At 39.1% G+C, this 21421-nt stretch overlaps 1 protein-coding gene across 1 annotated transcript in view; it reads left to right on the top strand.

Annotated features, from left to right (window-relative positions):
* cmc1 (C-X9-C motif containing 1) overlaps window positions 1–19965 on the top strand; it is a 31949-nt gene extending 11984 nt beyond the window's left edge. Inside the window, exons 3-4 of the mRNA XM_088929265.1 lie at window positions 16389–16479; window positions 18074–19965. Of these exons, the coding sequence (XP_088785391.1) occupies window positions 16389–16479; window positions 18074–18194 (212 nt within the window). The 3' untranslated portion in view covers window positions 18195–19965. The remainder of the gene's footprint in view (window positions 1–16388; window positions 16480–18073) is intronic.
* Window positions 19966–21421: the final 1456 nt, after the last annotated feature.

Genomic DNA, 21421 nt, shown 5'->3' with positions numbered 1-21421 from the left:
GTCTGAAGAGACACGTTTGTTTCAGTTAATACTTTAACTACCTGTCTTAAACTCGGTTTTAAAGCAAGGATATTCCATGTGAGCAAAAACTAGGTTTCTGTCTTTTTTAATTCTCTTTTTGTCCTCTTTGTGTTTTTTTGTATGGATGCAGTGGAGCTTTAGAAAGATTATGTCTGAACCACATTTTGTGTTTTTTTTTTTTCTCCTCACTTGTACTGCAGATGATTGTTGGTAACTAAACGCCACCAAGCTTTCACTTGTGACCGGAGCCAGATGTGAACTCTGGGCATCTGAGATCAAAGATCAGTTAGTTAAATGAAGCCACCTAACCCTTTGGAAAGTGCCCATTTTTAATGCATGTATGTACTATAGGGCACCTAAAGATAGAAAGCTTTCTTTAGAAATTTACAGTTTTTTTTCTGTGGGGTTTATACTTAGTGAACACCTCATTTACAATTCAGATTTTGTTTTCCGGTTTGGCTTCTTTAGATCTCTGGTAATGGATACATTTAAATTATTTAGTGAAATGCTTTTCCTTCCAGATTAAGCTACAGTTGTACTTGGCAGTGAAGACCACATGACCTTTGACACTTTTGAAATGGAAAACACGCCTATTATTCCTATGTTTTATCCATTTGCTTTCCTGTTTTTACTTTGCGCAAAAGAACACTTTAATTTCTTTGATAGAGTAATAAATTCTGATTGTGCCAGATCTGATGTTCTTTTCTCCTTTTTGTCGAGAACAAATTGATTCCTCCCATGGAGTATGTAACCCTGCAGAAAAAGTTGGAAAAACTTAATTGTTTCTTAACAATCCACTGATATGTTCATGTTGCATCTTGACTACCACAAATGTATTTTACTGAAGGTGTTAAGAAACAATCAGTGCTAGTATCTAAGAGCGTACTGTGCAAAAGAATGAAGTGATAAAAATATCTGTATGAAATTGCATCTGTTTACTAAGGAGAGTGGTACTGCAAATGGATGGTAATTTTTTCCGAATATTTCACCTTTTAGCAGTTGTAAAGACATTCTTAATAACATAAAATGAACCATTTAGTCTGAGCCAACTTTCATTACTCCTGCAAAGTACTGATAGTGCTGATAGTGGCAGAATTACACTTCAGCTCCATTCTGGTATCCTGATTTTTTGAAGGAAGGAAAACGAGAAACAGGAGTTAATTTAATCTATATCAATAAAATAATTCGGCAAAGTAAGACAAGGAAATCTAAATGAAAGGGCATTTAAACGAGCCTTTATTGAATACATCATTGTTTAAGCTCCTATATGTAAACTCTAAGAGATCGTGCACTACAATAATGTTAATTGCATTTATATAGAAACTTTCCTCCATAGGTATTCCAAGTGTTTTACATACAGTGCTGAAGTGCTGCACCCACATGGGTGACACATGGGACCCAATAGGCACCACCACTCGGCAGATCAGGTGGAGAAGTCAGTAGTTGCTTCACTAGTTGAATTATGGGGGAACTTTAATGGAGCCAGACCATTGCAGCCCAGGAATTTAGCCAGGACCGCAGGGATAACACCCCCATTGTTAGGAAGCATGCCATGGGATCTTTAATAATAGTCCCCTTGCATTTATATAGCCCATTCTATCCCAAGTTACTGGACGTACAGGAGTGGTCCCATCCCATCCACCGCTGAAATGACATCGTGCACCAGCAAGCCCCCCTGTTGGTACCAACCATAACCCAGACTAGCGCCCCTGACATGGCAGCAGTCAGGTCTGCTAGTACTTTCCTAGTCTACTCAGTTTTCCTAACTTTTCCTAAACCCCAGCCTAATAGACTCTAATGCCACCCGCCTTCTTCCTGACCTTAGAGGAACCCAGGAACTGCTAACCTGAGGAATTAGCCCATCGGAGAGAGCAATAACATATCCCTCTCTCTATCTCTGTCTTTGCTTTCCTTATGATAAACCATGCGACTCTCTCTCAGTGTGTATCCTTCAGCCTGTTTAATGAGACTGTTAATCGAGACAAATAAACCACAAAGTAGCAGCCTGGTTTTCCTTGGAAAATACCTGGGCCCCACACCTGTACAGGTAATGCCTAACCTTGCCTCTGAAACCTGACGAGAACATGTTAGAAGGTGGTTAAAGCTTCTTTTCTTTTTGGCCTTTGATCCCCATTTCCAAAAAAACACCATGACTATATGGCTATAACAGTTTCGAAGACAAAAAAAAATCTGTCCTCTATGCACTGGCTCGCTTTTTCATGGTCTGCAGGTATCAGCTGCCAGGGTTCCCCTTTAGCACGCACATTACATAAGTCGCAGTAATCCGTTTGAGGCTGTATTCAGGAACATGCGTGGCCTCTCATCGGATTTTAACTTCAGGTATGTTTTGCTTCCCATTCACTTCACTGAGCAAAGTTGTAACCAAGGATTTTGCAACGGCTTTTAATTGTACCTCAGTAGAGGGGGTCTGTGAGAATGGTATAGTGCAAGCTTCAGCCCCCCCAGCTTTGGTGACACAATGTCTGTTTTTGACTGGTCCAAACTGAAAAACAAAAAAATGTCAGGCTTTTATTATGAAGGGTAGAGCATTTTTAGAGTGCGTGTTTCTATGAATGGCAGCGATATCGTGATGTCTGCAGTGTTTTCTGTTCTTCACTTTTCCCCAGCCGCTCAAGTGTAGAAATACATCACCTGCTTTGTTTGTTTATCCGAATATTTACCACTAATTAGTTGGCTGTCATTTGATTTGGCTCAAGTGCAGAAACGCCTTATCCTCCTTAGCAGCAACTGTGGAAAGATGGTAAATGCAAAGGACTTGCTCAGCATTTTCAAACAGGATATGGAGTAGCAGCCCTGCCTAGTCAGTGCACCCAAGCGGGGCAACAGGTATGTTTGTTCCGCAGTATCTGTCACCTTATTCAGGATTTTGCATGATGGTGCAAATGACATTGGCTTACAGCGTGTGTCATCGTCACCTGGCAGAAGCGAGGTTTCACATAACTGTTTCTCTGTGCCTTGGGATGTGACACTACCTTTGGCTTTGTGGTTTTGTACGTGCCCGTAATTGAGCTTGAAATTTTCTGCCTCGCAAAAAGTAAAACATTTGGTTGCCAGAAGCCGTCCAGGTGAAATGAGCTCAGTCTTAATATATGTTTTTGGGGGTTTCAGTTCTTTAAAGCTGTCAGAGTATGTTTAGGTAGGTTTGTGGAACTCATTGCCGACATTACCTGTTTTATAGATAAGATAAGATCACTTTATTATCCCTATACAATTTCTTGCATTAGGAATACGTCTTTTCGCAGACCCCAGCTTGCTCTCCATAATCTTGCCTATTCTTCCTGGTAAAATTGCGACAGTTCTGCCAAATTCTTTGGGGAGTTTTGATGGACTGCAATCTTCATGTATTGCCATAACTTTTGTATTGGTTTCAACTCAGGACTTTGTCTGGATTTTTCTCTTAACTGTTAACTGTTTCTGAAATAAGATAAGATTACTTTATTGGCCATATACAATTTTAGGAATTTGTCGTTTTGCATATCCCAGCTTGCTCTCCATGATACACAGACACACAGACAGGGAGAGAAGCTTGGGATCAGAGCGCAGGGTCAGTCATTGTACGGCGCCCCTGGAGCAGCTGGGGTTAAGGACCTTGGTCAGGAGCCCAACGGAGTAGGATTCCTCTGCCGGCCACGGGATTTGAACCGGCAACCTTCCAGCCACAGGCGCAGATCCTTAGCCACAGAGCTACTGCTCCGCCCGTGTATATATAGCTTTACAGCCTGACATTAAGACAACTGAACCTGTACGTTCTCTATTAGTATTACTGATCCCTGTCCTGGCCAATGAGATGTAGTGGTGCTGTAGCTGTAATGTGCTACTTAGCATTAAAATGAGTACAACATTTTCGAAAAACGAGTTTGGGAAGGCCATTGTTCATCTGCCTTTCTAGATGGCTCTTCCGAGACAGAATTTTCCTGCTGTAGGTTTTTAATGAATTTATTTTTTATTTTTAAAATCTGTAAGTAGATATTGTCAATTCTGTGAACATTTTGTCGGATGGCAGTGTAAAGGCTTTTTGCAGTAAAAAGGAAGGTTGTTACACTGGTAAATGCGGGGACGTTAAGTGTACTAACTTTGTAACACCTCAAAGAATGCATTGTAACACATTGACTAAACTGAGGAAACTCTGATTTCTGTCACTCCTCAGGCAAGGAACTGATGCATTGCGGGTTGTTTTCTGTGCTTGTCTTGAGTTTCCTGTCTAAGAAATTGGACATAAACAGATTTGTCTTAAAAGATAGTGTTATTCTAGAACAAAGGGCTCTGGTAACCAACAGCCATAGTGTAGCAGAAAGACATTACAGATTACCTAATGTATTGTTATATTATGTATTAAGTGGACATTTCATCATTAGGTTGGAGCCTAATGGTGCTCATTTGTTTCTTTCATCAAAGAGCTGAATTTCAATAGAAATATGCATTAGATTTGTTACCTTTAATGGAATATTCTCTCATAGCACAAAGCCATTTTAAATATGATGCATTCTAACAGTATTTGAATATATACTGATTCTACTCCAGCAGAACCCTCTTGAGTGAATTGCTTCTTTGTCCATTATTCGCAGGTAGTATACATTGTTTGATTTCAGCAGAAACTACACAGTCTCTCTGACATTTTTTCACCTTCCCAACTCTTTCATTGTATTTTAAAAACATTAAAAAGCTTTTTCCAAGGATGTCTTAACACTCCCATTTGTTGTGCATATACAGTAAGAGCCCTTATACAGTTTGGCCATGCAACTAATACATGTTAATTACAGGCATGTAGAAAGCTGATAGTTCTTTACTAGTACCATGTTTGTTGTTTCCGGTAATATACGAGTCTTCATTGCTGCTTAGTAGTGATTCCTTCCACAGTTTGGTTACTGGTAATTGTTGCATAAAATTTAATTATTTTTTTCAACTAGCAAAACTTAAACCTCTTTTTTTCCCCATTCCTTTGGTCCATTTTTTAACTGTTAATGTGTCTCCAAGCCGAATTTTCTTCCTCCTCAGCTATATTCTGGTTCAACCCTGATCGAATCAGACCCTATTTTTTTTTCACACGGTGAAATCTCTGCCTGGTGTGCTCTCGCTGCACACTTCACAAACCAGGGATCATTTTTTTTAACCAAACCAGTAATGGAAGAAAAGCGTAGCCCCGACGCTTCCCGATGATAACTGTGCAAAGACAGAACGTGCACGTTTAACATTCTCCTTAACCTCTCGAAGGATTAGCATGTGTCTTAGATCTGTGGCAGTTGGTCATTTACATAACATCTCAACAAGGTGAATAAATAAAGGAAGCCAGCAGAGCTGGCTGCAGGGCAGATGGATCTGTCTTGCGCTGACCGAGCCTCCTGACACCATGCTGGAGCCTTGGTTGACTGGGAGCCCAGAAGGAAGGGAGCTCCCCACTGAGCTACTGGCACCTCTTCCTGCAGCACACAATGTGCTTTGGCCATGTCCCATCTAAATCCTGACCAGGCCCAAGTTTGTTTAGCTTCTTCGATCTGGAAACCTCAGACTCCAAGCTGGTGCGTGCTCAGATATGCCAGTAAAGGGACAAGGGATAAGTGGGATAAGAATCGTCTTTAGCTTTCACCGCAGGATCATTTATGGTTGTAAAGGAGAAAGAAGTGACGAGGACGAGGAAGTTTCTTCCTAGTTAGAAGTCCCGATGTTTCTCAAGCCGGGGGGGGGGGGTTTGCTCTTGCAGAGACACAGAGTTTGGAGTGTAAAAGAGCGTTAAAAATGTACAGTAGCCGTGCGTACATTGTAATTGAAAAGGGAAGAAATAGAAAAGAATGAGGTCTTGCTACCACCTAAAGACTGTAGCTCAAGTTGCATTGCTTTGTTAGCAAAGTTACTAACGGTTGTTTGCTCCTCCAGGAGTAGTACGGTGAGCATTGTGCTGTTATGTGTTGAAGGATATGCAGGGTGTAGAGAAGCTTTTTTTGATGAAACTGAGAGTGGGATGGGACAGTTATGAGCGCACCTTGGCTGCGTTCAGTTATTTCCTCTGTGACTAAGCCTCTCAAAGTTCTGATGGTTACCCCTCTCCACCCCACACACAAGGCCCCGTGAGTCATTGGACCGATTTGATTTGTAATACTGTGTGGTTTGTTTGCCCTCCTAACCTTCTGGATCTGAATTTTGAATGACTTGAAATACTTACATGTCTTGTAGTTTATGGGTTGAAAATGAAAGGTTTGTCCTGTGTGGATGCAGTCAGTTGGTACATATATTTCCCCACAGCAAGACTTTTCAGTGTCCAGACCTTGTCTGTCCAGAAATGCTTAAAAAGCACTGCTGCTTAGAATCTGGAAGATCCTAGTTGATATATTGGAGACCCTTGTCGATCTCTGCCTGTGCTTTCATCAGTCCATCTCCTCACTGTGTGACCAGTGGCTGTGTTTTTCCTAACTGAGTTTGAGAGCAACCAAGAATGAGAAAGATGAAGAAACATTTAGACAGATTAAAGGCGTGAGTAACTTGCAATGCCATATGCTCTCGATTCCAGAAATTGTTATTCCTCAACTTTAGCTTCTTGGAGTCGAGCCCATGCTGTTCTAAGGAAATGAGGATCCTGAAATTCCAAAGTGCTCTGATGGGTATCGCCAGAATATTATACTGTGCACTGTAAAAAAGTATAATCTGCTTTGTAATTGCCTGCCTTTCTGTTCTGGAAAAAACATTTCCGGCAGGTATTATATGGTTACATTTTAACTTAAACTACAATGCCCACTTTTCATCAAATAGGGTAAATTGTGATGTCTTCAAATGTTTAAGTATAAAACATATTATTAACAAACATATATTCTATGGCATACATCTATTCTGTGCCTTATTGGTAGATATATATGGACTATATAGGGGCTATAGGGGAAGAATATATTTATTATTCAAAATGCGTTTTAATTGGACGTGCATTTAGTCAACTGGCTCATGTAGTTTTGTAACTGATGGCTCTCCATCATTCGTTTATCATTAGTCTGTAATAACAAATGACGAAAAGTATATGAATTACTTATTCTGTTAAAAAATTATTTGATTTGCAGAGAAAAAGAATATACTTGAAAAGACAAATAAAAGCTGTCATTTTGGATGTTAATTTAATATCACAGTTGAATGTTAAACCGTCATACACAGGCTGGAAGACAGGATAGTCCCTAGTTTACCTTACCACAATAGTATTATATGATATTGTAATATATATTGGCGTTAATTTAAAATACAAAGATATATTCTGCACACAACACATAACAAAGCTTTTTAAGCCTTCACTGCCTCTGTAAAGTTAGGGGCATACATTTTATCATGAAGCCAAAATGTGACTAGATAATGTTTTAACTTTAAATGTCAGAATGACATAGTACCACAAGGTCTTCAAGATGGTGTCATATATTGTGAATATTTGCAAAATATTGTTGAATGGGGAAATCCATTTTAATTGTGCAAAGAAACTTAGAGAGCATACAGCTTTGTGATATACTAACAGCTTTCCTCACAAACCTTTAAACTTTAACTGGTCATTAAAAATCCCTGGGCATTTCTCGAAAAGAGTAGGGGTGGAACGCCAGCGTCCTGGCCAAATTTCCCATTGGCCTTTACCAGTCATGGCCTCCTAATAATCCCCATCTCTGAACTGGCTTCATCACTCTGCTGAGAGCTGGTGTGTGGGGTGTGAGGACTGCAGCACTCTGGCTGCTGTTGCATCATCCAGGTGGGGCTGCACACTGGTGGTGGTGGAGGGGATCCCCATTACCTGTAAAGCGCTTTGAGTGGAGTGTCCAGAAAAGCACTGTATAAGTGTTAGCAATTAATTATTATTATTATTATTATTATATTCTGTCAGACGAGTTCCCTGAAGTCTGTAGTAGAGCAGTAGCTTGGCCTTCCTGTGTCATCCTACCTGAATCCATGTGATTTTCACTTCTGGGAATACCCGAAATGTCAAGTGTTCCTGATTGATCTGCACACTTATTGAGAATATAATGGCAGTGTTTGAACTTCCAGTTTAACCAGATATATCAGAGACTCCGCCTCGGAACTGAAAAGTGAATTTGTGAAAAGTTGATCGAAGGATTTCATGTTTTTAAAAACAAATAGTGTAGCCTGTATTATTTTTTCATATTTCTGTCCAGAAATCAGTCCAGACAAGAGCAACCAGAAAAATTTCTTAGGGGCTTAAGTGAATGACCCATACTAACAGGGACAGGAACTGAACCTCTTTAGTCTTGAATAAAGACTACACATAATTAGAATTATCTAGCGGGGTGACAGACTCAGCCTAGAGCATTTCTTCAGAATGAACAGTGAAACATGAAGCAGGGGGCACAGTTGGAAACTACTGTATATGGATGTGTATTTAAAACCAGTACCAGGAGGCACAACATTACCAAACGGCTTGTGGGAGTCTGGAACAATCTACTGAATACAGTACGTCCATGTTTTTGAAGGCGATACCCAGACGTCTTTCAGGAACAGCCAGAAGAGATCCCTGGATCAATTAGACAGTATCAGAAAAGCTAGATGGGATGAATGTCCTTCTCCCAGTTATATGCTGGTGCCACAGAAACAAGTACAAAGGTTACAAGTAACAATATAACTAAATTAATTAATAATGTGAGAATATCAAAATATTCTGTAGCCTGTAATGAGTTTCAGGTCTAAAAGTGAAGAAGAAGAATCTTCAAAGTCTCATATCTGAAACACACAGCTTGAATACTCAGCCTGTGTCTTGCAGAGTGTAGACAGGAGTAAACTTTCAGACATGAAAGTTTAAAAATCAAAGTAGATTTACAACCAGACTTCTTTGAAGTTTGTAAAGTATGTAGATTGAGGCGATTTAATGAAAACAAAATTGTGTATGTCTCAACCATTCTTTTCGCTGTTTCCAGTAAGGTGCAAGTTATTTTTGTTTTCATTTCGATCGGAAACCTGATAAAGGAGAAGCAAGCCTCAAGTATTTGCTTGGTAAGACCGTTAAAAACTACATCTATTGTTAAAGATGGAACAAACTTGTATAGCAAGGTAAATTGTTCAGTGCTGTTGTGTTGGATATTCTTCATGTCCTGCAAAAAGTTGCATTTCTTGCATAAAGCTTTTAAGCTGAAGGCCACAGAGGGGTTTGGAAAGGCTAATTTGTCCCTGTCTCTAGACAGCAGATCAACCAGATTAATCGGTCCTCTAGCCCCAGCACTACCAAATTGTAATAACTCTTTAATAATCTGTGTAGAGCAGATCATTGTGGAATGAAATAAAAACACCCTCTCTGGCATACTGAAGATGCAGATATTTGATTATTTGTTAATTTAAAAGTAAGATCAGGAATATTGATTTCTACTTGACTGGAGAGCTGATTTAGTTTGAATATCAGCTTGATCTTAATAAGGTGAGAATTAATTGACTTGGATGTGTTAGATATTCAGCAATGTCAAGTGAACCATGATCAATCTAGGGAGACTGTCATAGTACCGATGTTATAAATATCAAAGAGCTTATTCACAGTACCGTGTAATAATGTCTCTTGTTCAACACTAGTACATACAATGTGTATGCCTTATTAAACATCTTACAATGGAGTTTTTGAATTTCTTTTGTGTTAATTTTGCTTTATGTTATAAGGCATTTCTTTTTTTCCTTATAACAAAGGGTACTGGACTTAAATAATGATAAATGAGTACCTAATTTGCTGTTGTCTCCATATTTTTTCCTAAAGTGCTTGTGAGTGCTTTTTAAAAAGGTGTTAATTTGAGCCTTTTTACACCATGATGAGATTGAAGACTAATAATCGTAAGTAATAGTATTTTCTTTACACTAAAAACTGCCAGTGTCTGGGATAGGCTATCAGGGGGTGAAACTCGGTTTGCTGGATCCATTTCTGAAGCAGCCTGTTAGCACTGTTTGAACCACGAGCCTAATGGCTTTTGGCTGTGTTTAAGTGCTAAACCTGCACCTCTGAAACCATACCTAATTTTTTGTGTGCAGTAAATATTTCAAGTGGTGTTTCGTTCACTTCTCAAAGGCATCTGGTGCACTTCGTTTGTTTAGTTGCACAATACAGAAAACTGAAGACCTCAAAACGCAGTGATTGCTTGAGATCACAAATATAAGCAGTAAAAACACACACTCAGAGACCGATTTAGCTTCAAAGCAATAGGTTTTGGGTGCAGGAGCACTATGATTTACTAGCAGAGAAGTGTCTGTTTCAGCAGTGAAAAGGTACATATTGGGAATGGCCAGTAGTGGAATTGCCTGTCATCTCTGGACAGCCTTGGTATGGTTAGGTGTCACATTGATGAGATGGCATTAAAAAGGAAGTACAAGTTTATGCCTCCCGATTCGTAATTGTCTGCTGCACTTACGTAGTTTTCTTTGCCTTTGTGCTTTAAAAATTGCAAGATGTGGCTTTAAAAGATCTGCTTGCAAGGAATTCAAGAAGAATGCAACACTATAGCTTACTATTTGTGTGTGACCTGCACAGCTGCTTATATGTAAAACAGTTCATCCTCCTGGGTTTAGAGTTCATTTTCTGAATGTGCTATTGCATGTTTTTTTTTACTTTAGTTACTGTATACTGGGCTTAGAAGAGCATTCTGGTAGCATGACAAAGGAAGCTGCTATTTCTTGTTTATTAGCGACATTGTTTTCCCTTTATTTATGCTATTTAGAACGACGCTGTACTTCTAGTTTGCAGATCTTTCTTCGTCTTCATTTTCAAGGTGAATCTTTGCTTCCAAACTAAGTTTTGACACGTCTGCTAGTCGGAAAAGTACCTTATGTTAGGAACAGATGGAATTAGCAGCAAATGTGTTAAGGCTTTGGAAGTGTCGTTGCAGTCAAGCCTGCCTTTTCAGAAATGTTTAAATTGTTATACACCAGGACTTCTTACATTTTTATCAGAGGCCATACAAAGATCAGTTGACTTTGTGCTTTTTAACAAGGGTGGGGTAATATTATCTGGTGAGTAACTAGACACGACGTGAAACTAGATTTGGTTGCATGAGGAGCTTTATAGAAACATCCTGTTAATACTGGCCTATTTATGTACTGAGTGCATTCTGGAATTTGCCTGAAATATTGTTTTCCTAGACTGCGCATTGGTGAGGAACCAGAGGGCTAGTGACCCTCAAGTACTGATGCATTACTCTTTGTAAGAAGCAGTGCTTTTCTGTATGAGTGTTTATATTACCTCTCGAGTGTTTTCACCATAATCGAAAGAGCTTCTTCAGATATCCTAAATAATGACGGGGCGAAGAAAGAGTGGGTGCTTGAATGAGATCTACAAATTGGCATGCGGTTTTTTTTTCCCCTTCTAAGGTGCCCAAAACCTCTTGACTGCTGATTACCATTTGTTAATGAGCGTAAGGGTTTATCTTTTTTTTTTTACTCCCTTTTTTCTGCTTTTATTGTTCCGTAGCCCTCCGTCTGATGGATAAAGGTGTGCTGTTAATGGAGAACTGCAGATACAAGTAATTAAAGCAGCAGGGGGCTTGTATGTGCTGTGGCCTGACGCCCTTTCACTCTCTCTCCCTGTCATTCGTGTGCATTGATTATTATGTCGCTATATAGCCGGAGGCAGTTTTGTCACATTCTAATGATGCCTTTCATACACAGGCCTGTGTCCCACCAGCCTGGGACAAGTCGTGCCAGTGAGGCCCCCCTTTTGTGCCGTTCCTCCCTCTTTTGCCCCCACAACGTTGCCTCCGTCACCAATCACCGCTGGCGAGGAGCCCAGCGGCTTAGACCTCCCGCGGCGTGGAGGCTGCGCGACTTGATTTTTCTTTTCAGCAGCCTCGAAGACATTGATTATTGCAGAAGGCTCTCTATACTCAGGTGTCTTAGGGGCTAGAGGGGAAATAACAAATGATTATTAACTCATTACGTTAACCGTTTTTTTGCAGATGTGCAATATAAGCTCTTCGTTTCCCGGGAAGCTCTTTCTGTTGATGCTTTCTGTAAACTTTGGTGTTACATTTGGCCTCAGCCATTTTGTTATTTCTGTACCACGCTGGGGAGTGCTGGTAATACAGTAAATCCTTGTTTGCTATATAAGCCCTATTGGTCTTTTTAAGCAGTATATTTTTATTGTAATCATAGGTTAAGTAAAGTATCACTTTGATACACAGGGTATGACGTGTAATGTCTATAGTGATTCTCTAGTTCAGCTTTAGTAATTAGCTGTTAGGTTAGGAGTACAGTGAAAAGGGCAGTGTTTGCCTGGGTGTGCATCTGTTTGCCTGTAGGAATATGGGAGGACATGGATAATAAGCTACTAAAAGCAATAATAATGAAAACAGTGCATTGTGACGCTGATACTTCTGTGATAAAACTGAAGCACATCCGAGATCCCGCGTCATTAAGTTCTGTTGTCTGAAAGGATTCAGCTCCACTGAAAACCAGATAAATGAATACAGAATTTGTGGAAATATTTGTCAAATTCCCCTGCAAAAGAAAGGAGGTTTTGCTCTTGTTTTACCAGGAAGAATAATCCATTCAAGTAGTACATATGCAGTATGGTGCTTGGAGGCTAGTTGTGATCTTCAGCCCATAAGAGGTGCAATCGTCTGTCCATGTAGCTCACAGCACCCAGACATGTGCTGTTGATTTTATATCACTGCCTGGAAATGTGCATATTTGTTAAAACACACTGCCTTAAATTTTCTTTAAATTATCTTCCGCTTGAGAAGTGCATTAATGTACAAAGTAGATCTTTCGCAACTCTGAGCATTAACAGTTGATGTAACGGTTCAATAAAAAATCCCCATGCTTCAGAATTTTTTACCTTCCAAACGCTGAGAAAGTTTGCTTTTTGCATTCACACTTTTATGAAGTTGCTAGCTGTGTATGTGGAACCATTTTTAGGCATCATGCAACACAAAACATGAAGTGGAAGATGTTTATATGGTATATTTGGCATATGTAATAATTTAATAGCACAAATTGTTTTGGTGAGAGAAGATGAGCATTTTCTTCAGTTGTAGAATTCATATTTCTGTTTATGAATGATTCAGTTTAGTAAAATTAGCTTCTGGTTGTCTCACTTTGCAGTCCATAAAGTTATTATTGATTAATAACTAGATTATAACCAATGCATGTATGCCAGAGGAACTGCATCAAAACAGTTACTGAACCATAAAAATTTCTATAGTGCGTGTTGCAGTACATGGTGTAGGATGGTAAAACTAAGATTTGTTTTAGTGGGTGATAAAAAGCTTTAGGATTTTCAGTAAAGCAGTAAAGTGCCTGAAGAATGTTAAAACTATTATACAGTATATGCATAGTTCTGTTTCAAGCACAGTTTAGATTATAGTACAGCTGTTTTATCATAATGGTTTTTTTATTTATAATCAAAAAATGTTTTGCATATTTAGGGCACTGTTGTGATTTTCTTTACATGATTTGACTAAATTAACATTTTTGAAAGTCAATCACAATGTGAAACTAATAAGAACAAAACTGCAAGTAAACCTCGGTCGACAGAATGATGCACAATGCAAAACAGCTTCCTGAAGATCAAAGAAAGCACGCTGGTGTCTGAAAATGTTGCTCATCGGCTGTTGTTTTTCATCTCACTGAATACTTTTGGTTTTAAACAGTCAGCCACTGATTACAAAAACTTGCTTTGCCTACCTAAAAAATCCCTGCCTTCAGTTTTGGTCTTGCTGTGGTTGCTTTTTTATATTTGGAATGGAATCCTTCATTGTCTTACTATTCTGTCTCAGTACATAGAGCTCATCCCGCATTGAGAGCTGGATAGTTTGGTGTTCCCCATGATACCGCCTTGGGACCCTTGCTGTTTAGTGTGTATATGCCACCTCTTGGTGATATCATGAGAAAGTTTAAACCAGGCTTGACTTCTGTGCCGATGATACACAGGTTTACGTGTTGCCGAACTCCAGGCCCATGGCACTGGCTGTCCTCACAGGGCATCTAAGTGAAATACAGGCATTGATGAACTCTAAAGTGTTGAAATTAAATCTGGATGAAACAGCGATACTGTTGATAAACGTATATTATTAAAAAAACGTATTACTCTTTTATTTCATTGATTAGAAGTGAGTAATCTACTCTGGACAGGCGTCTTGTCCAGAGAGTATTCTCCCTTTTGTCCAGCTCCCCCCCTCCCGACCCTGTATTGGATAAAGCAGCTAGGAAATGCCTGAATGAATGACGCAGATTAATAAAAAAATAATTATCAGCTGTATTGCACAATGAAGTGTGCAATATACTGTAGCTGATAAATTGCACAGTTCTACGTTGCTAATGTGGGTGCTTCCCTTTGCTGGTGAATGAGGTAGAATCTCTCCTAAGCTGGGAAATGCTTTTGGACCTCTTGGGATGAGGAGTGCTGTATGAAGATGCAAAGAGTTAACACTCACCTGTAAGAACCAGTAATATTTAGCCAATTGTGGCTGAGTACAGTCGACCTGGTTTTCAGAATTCCTTCGCTGTGATTGGAAAGGATCGTGTTGTTAAGAACAGTGGAGTCTGTACTGTCTAGTCTTTTTTTCTGGCCTTTCCCTTGCTTTTTCCTGATTCCAAGTCTAAGACTGAGAAATGGCTAAGACATGGATAATAACCTCAGAAGCATGAGTAGTAGTTGATGTGCCTGATGCCAGGATGCAGGGGGTGTGGAAGGACTGAGGATTTCTGGGACAGAAGAACCTGTCTCAGGGGGTCTGTGCAGTGTGTGAGAAATTCTGGGGCTTAGTCTGGTTTGTAGAAAGACCGGGACTTTGGGCTCAAGCACAATGGAATTTATGAACAAGCTTGTGTACCCTGGATGATTTCATGTATCCAAGGTACTGTAGGACAGCTTAAGCCGGAGAGCATGACGTGATACCAAAAGTTTTCTTATTCAAGCATGACAATAATGAAACCACTGGAGTTCTTAATTAGATTAGTTGCAGCATATGGTTTTTGAAATTGGTTTGTGGAATTAGCAGCAACATCTCTGCAAACAAATGAAACTGTTTTATTAATGTGTTTTTAGAAACAACAGAGAGAGGAACCTAATTAAAGTCTACAAGTGAAACCTGTGACAGAGGCCTTGATAAAGGCTGAAGTATGAGAGCCTTCAACCCCTATGTTACGTATTTTAAAATGTAACCTATGCATCTGAATCTTGAGGGAGTTCTTGAGAAATCATATTTCAGTTGTGTTACCTAGTTTGTCAAGATTCTTTCCTTTTTAGTAGTTTAGGTTACCCTTTCAGTCTGTTAGCAATCACAGCTTCAGAAACTGATACCTTTTACAAACAAGTTTCACAGCTGAAACAGTCAACCATCATCATACTAAGTCACCCTTTTTCTTTAATTAGTGTTACTACATAGAGTTGTCTGCTTTTATTAATCATTGCAATTTTCCTCTGCTTACATATTAATAACCTCATCTCATTAGCTCCTGTTCCCACTACAGTATCGGGAGCACAAGAAGCAGTCCATACACATCAGCTTTTTACAATTTCTTACCTGCACTTCTGTGAATCAAGGAATTAACGACAATAGACTAAATCACAGTGTTACCTCAGTAATGGTTGCCAGCTGAATTCCATCTTTTATGTTTCTTTGAGCCACAATCCACGATCTATTGCAATAAATTCTGTGGAGTTTGAATCCAGACAAATTCAAACAATTTTTTTCCCACCACTCTAATGAGACCCGAAGAAAAAACCTTCAGCTTATGTAGTAAAAGCTTGTATAACCGACATTCATTAACTTTCACTGTCGAGAAGTAAACTCTGGGTTAGTTAATTCCTCTTTTAATGACCTCTCAGTTTTTTTTCTTTTTGTATAGCACATTAAACATGTTTTTAGAATTTTGTGCATTTTCGTAAAAGAACTGTAGGTATTTCTCCTTTGACAAATGAAATTGAACAACACATGTGCAGTATCAAGAGAACAGATAATGGATTTTTTTTAATTGACTGTTGATAGTGTCGAACAGAGAAAAATCTAATTATGCGAATAGTTCCCGTCCTTAATCAGCTTTATCTTGTAGATATCATATTTCTAATAAGTTGCCTTTGGATTCATTTTTAGTAAGAGGTATATATTCTGTGAGGAGGCAGATATTTTTAAATATGGTTTGATAAAAACAAACAAAACAAGAAAACGGTCAGTCCCGCCCTGTGTACGGTGTGCCTGCCTAACCGCTTGCTCTGGACTGGCTGCCTGAGCCATCTGTTGAGCAAAAGGAAATTAGGAGCTGGGAGATAAGAACCTATTGATACTTCTTTTGAAGTCTGGGGCTCTCGTGGTTGCCCACCGTTCTTAAAATGGAAAGGCGGGAGATGAGAATGTGTGAGAATGCAGGGAACCGCTGAGCTAATGATACTTTCCATGTTTGATCTGTTTCAGCCTTTAGCCAGTGCTGCAGGAAGAGTGGCTTTCTCATGGTCCTGAAGTGTCGCGAGGAGAACTCGGCGCTGAAGGAGTGCCTAACGGCTTAGTAAGTGCGCGCCCACGATGCCCAGGGTCGTTTATCTTGCGCCGCAAAATTGTTTCTCGTTCTTACTTTCACAAAAGACGACAAGAGCCCAAAGTTTGGGTCCCTCCTTGTGGGATTTTAATACTTGCACCTCCGGGGAGATGAGAGGAACATTTCCAGTTCATTTTGTTGACTGTTGGAGTGGATGGAGGATGGAGGAGGGCAGCAGAGCTGGTGTTGCCGACCTCCACTTCTCTGTACCCATCCACCCGTTGATCAGGTTGTCATCATACCTCAACCAGCTTCCTACCGAACTCCCAGCAGCCTTGTACGTAACTCAGATTCAACGCACTTCTCAAATGTACAGTACCAGATGGTTCGACACACTGGACTGGAGTCCCACGGGTCTGCTTAGCTGGCGTATGAATGAATAAGAAAATTTATAGACAATGCGGTGGAAAAAAACATAAAGAAGGAAACGTTGTCCATTGACAGGGCTTGGCTTTGGCTGTTCCTGTTGTCCCTCACCTTAGTTTAAACTTGCATCTATATGAGATGAAGTTTTAAAAATAAATCATTGTCTTCACATTGATTGCCCGCCATTTGAAATAGACGAATGTTCAGCTGGAGTGCTCGTGCCTCTGCCTGAAGCTGCCCAAGGGAAAATGAAGAGGACGATTGGAAGGCTCTTATAGAAGGCTCTAATTAGAATTCGTTAACCGAAGGGTGTGAAGAGTCCAGTCCTCTAGGATGGAATATGCTTCACGCACGACATGGGCCAAAAGATCAGCACCGATGACTGTCTGACACAGTTGAACAAAACTCCTCAGTTTGTTCTTAGTCTCCAGATTCAGGTTCCACAGCAGCAGATCGGCGTAAAAGTTAAAGCCGATTCAAGAAAACATGATCAACAGTAAATTGTCAGCTTTAAAAAGTTTAATCTACACAGCATGGATTAGTGGTCTTGTTTCTTGTTATTTTAAACACCTCAGCATGAAAAAGGATTTTAGAATGACAAATGCCCATTGGAATCAACATGGCAGAATTGCGTAGGTGATTCAGGTCAGGGTAATTTTCCATCTCACCCTGAGGAATGCTGAAGGTGTTACAGGCTCCCAGTTAATGTCACTAAGTCTTTGACTTAAACAGGCTGTCAGTAAGAACTTGGTGTCTCAAGTGGGGTATTTTTGGCGTCTTCATGATTCTGCCAGCACAGAGAACAGGGCGCTTGAGTCAAACTCAAAGGAGGTTTTGATTGGCGCTTAGTCCCCCTAGAGGTTCCCTCGATGGAGAAGCGCGGCCTGAGGTTTTCCCATCAGGTGAAGTCCTTTTTTAAAGCAAAGGGTGAAAGAGTTAAAAAGAGCAGGAAGAAAAAAGTGTAAAGGAGTGTGTTAGCGGGGTGTTCCAATCCTTTTCTCACACATTTATAAACTGTAATTGCATTTCACATTGAAGTTAAATCTGTTGAGGTTTGTTCGGAAAGCTGTATCGCACAATCACTGGTTTGTTGGTGCACATTAAACTGTAAAAAGTGGGGTTTTTGTGGTTGGCTGGATGAAGAGCTTCAGGAATACTAACGTTGTTTTAATCTTATTCTGCTTTATTCCCTTCATAGCTATAAAGATCCAGCATTTTACGAAGAATGCAAACAGGAGTATTTGAAAGAAAAAGAGGATTTTCAAAGGACTGGAATTTCTGCTAAAAACAGAAAACAGAAGCTTCCTACAAGTATGTAGGTCTTAGGTTTGCTGGGAGGTTTGTAGTCACAAACAGTAGGTGGATTTGGAATTGAGAGGAGAATGTAGTGGTAATGGTCTTCAAATGTATTCCTGTAGCCTGGATTTTTTTCTTTAAATCTTTCTATCCGTCTTTCATTTGGATCCTCGGCCTGATTTGAGCTTATAAAGTTATTTATGGTCTAGACTTTAAAACCTCTGGGTTGAACATCCTTTCTCACTTGCCTGTAAAACACTATGCATCCAATTTATTTCTAGCACTAAACTGAACAATATGAACCATACCTATAAAATGTTTTCTGTCGTATTTATCTTAAATCATTTGTGTTTTTTTTCTGAAGAAGGAAACAGCACATTGACATTCTCACAAGCATATTTCAGAATTAGGTCATTTTGGAGAAATTTATATGAACTATTAATCTCTAGCACATTTTTCTTTTAAAAAAATGCTGCAGATTCATATGCTGGAAAATACTTTATAAATATGGGCAAAGATCAGTAATAAAATATAATATCTTTGTAAGGAATGTTTCTGTTCCTTACTGCCAAGTAGATTACCCTACATCAAAAAAGCATTGTTTTCAAGCAGTGTTGCAGAATCACACTGTGCTTGAAATGTCTGACTTATCAAGGGGAAAGATGTAGGAAACTAGTTGGCTGGAATATTTAAAAGAAAAGAAGAAGAAACACACCATCAAGTTCAAATAAACATGTCTACTTTTTTCTTTTTAGAAACCTAAGCCTCGCCTTGTAAGTGTGTTTTATCAGAGCAAACATTTTGGAAGTATAAATTAATTTCACCCCAGCTAAAGTGATAATTAACTTTCAGGACCATTAAAAGCTTTGCATCAAAGAGGAGAGGGTGCTGATGTGCTAATTACTTAAAAACACAAGGAAAAAGTAAACTTTGACGTAGCCTTAGGTTTATTAATAGAATCTCGGCCCTTTTATTAAGTTTTTACATCTTTTCATTATGGGAAATTATACATTAAGATAATTTCTCAATCCCTTAGCAATTTCTCTACCATCGAAAATAATACGTAAACATTGTAACTAAATTGAAGTCCTGACGTGTGCTGGTGTGGTTCAATATGCAGTGCCACAGAACGAGAATAAGACAGTTAGAGACCTAGTTCGCTGAGGGAACAGTGAGAATAACAGAAGGCCTGTGAGTGACCAAGAGCCCAAAAGAATTGCAAACTGAATGGACACATGGACAAAAACGAACTGATACAGTTCAGTTCACAAAGAATCGTGCGCGAGGAGGGGAAGCCGGCACATAAAATCTGTACCCGTCAAGGTGTTTATAATTAAAAATTAAAGCTGTAAATATTCGTACAAAATCATAATCAACAATTAGCACATAGGGAGTTATGGCTCTATAATTAATTGTGTGTCAGATTTTCATCATGAACAATTTATTATACAATGAGATGTGGTGTGACTTTGCACATGAAATAGAAAAATGTTGGGTAACGTGAAATTTTGGCTGGGTTTTTACATCAAGAGTCTTGAATTTCTGTGAGAGAGATGGTATAGAGACCTTGACACTGGACAAATCAACAGAACCGGTTATCTGATTTTGCTCTTTGTGCTTCTGATATGATAAAACTGTACATCAGTACAGATGAAAGTTTATTATAGTGAACAAAAACACTTACAGTAGGAGCGTCTTTTTAAAATGGACACACAGAAGAGTGTTAATGTGGTGCGGTAACCTTTGTGCATTTGAGAAGAAAAGATCAATTAAAGGATAAGAGATTGATTCTGAGAATGACTCCTGTCTTTACTTTTTCATAAAAGCAAATTTAAACTTTACGGCCATGGTGGCATACCTCCAGTATTAACTTTAAGGTTTTAGGCGAACATTGATTCAAAGTTAAGAAATACTGTTTGGTTTATGTGTGGTTTCTGATCAAAAGTCATGAAGCTGCAGTTGACAATGTACAGAAAGAACATTCCAAGTTATTGAAACAAACCGATACAGTAGCTTGCAAAGTTAGTTCTTCTCTGGGAAGCAAATTTGTATTATTACACATTCAACATTTTGTATTAAAAGCAGTGAAATTTCACAAATGACAATCTGCGTAGTTTAGTCCTCCTTTGGCGCTAGAGTGTGGAATTAATTTCACAGCAGTCTGAAGTGGTTACTATCACCACCTGGTTGCACATTTTGTGGAGTGGCTGCTAATGTGCTATACAGCATGAAAAGAAAGTTCAAGTCATTTCTGCCACCAGACCCAATGCAAACTCAACACTAATTGAACTCAGCTCAACTCAATTTACTGAAGGAGCATGATGCTACTGTTTGAAGGCAATATAGAATTAGAGGCTGGATTATCGGTTTTGTGGAAAACAAAAAATGGTTGAGTTTTTCTAATATGAAGTTGAATGTTTCATGCTTAGATTTCTGCACAATTTCATGCACAATTTCCTGCCCAGCAATCTAGTTCTCTTATCTGTAAGACCCTTGAATATGGTGTTGTACTTTTTTTTGTAAAACTGTCAACACTTTTCTCCTACTTGCTTTACTTACTTGTGGTTTGTCACCCACAGAGTTTAGACAGAACTTACTGCATGATATCTTACGAATATTCTGAAGGGCTGGATCTTTGCAATTCATTTTTCCCTTTTTTAAAATAAGTAACTTTACATCCATTGCACATGATAGCACAATGAGCTGCAATTTTTCCATGATTTCTAATGCCGTTAAATTCTGCCCCTTTCTTGCAGAGGTTATGTTTTCGTAACAGGTGGTAAAATAGGAAAAGAAGTGTTTTTGTGAACGAGGTACAAGAGCTTGTGCCTTACAGTTTTCACATTGTAAAATATCCACATGCATCAAAGAGCATTAAAAGAAGGGATGTCTCATTAACAAAGGCAAATCATTTTGGATTGGTTGATAGCCTAAATATATCAGTCAAGATTTTCATGTTTTCCCACTCACATTTGCACAAAAGGACAAGTGAATTCACTTGTCAATAGCAGTGAAATTAACCAGAAGTTGTACAACATCCTCACCCTCATCACAAAAGGCATTTTTTTCCTAGAGTATTTTACCCTTCACAATAAGAGACAGGTGTTTGTTTTCGATTGGAAAGTTACAAAATTCTGAATGATTTATCAGAAATTGTCGATAATCATTCAATACACAAATTATGCAGTGTAATGAACAAGGTTTGTCTGAACCAGCTGTCTTTAAATTTTTCAGCGCATCTATCCACACA

The sequence above is a fragment of the Atractosteus spatula genome, chromosome 12 (assembly GCF_055471065.1).
Source record: "Atractosteus spatula isolate fAtrSpa1 chromosome 12, fAtrSpa1.hap1, whole genome shotgun sequence".
NCBI classification, from domain to species: domain Eukaryota; kingdom Metazoa; phylum Chordata; class Actinopteri; order Semionotiformes; family Lepisosteidae; genus Atractosteus; species Atractosteus spatula.
The sequence above is the reverse complement of the archived record's forward strand: the minus strand, read 5'-3'. Positions and strand labels throughout refer to the sequence as shown.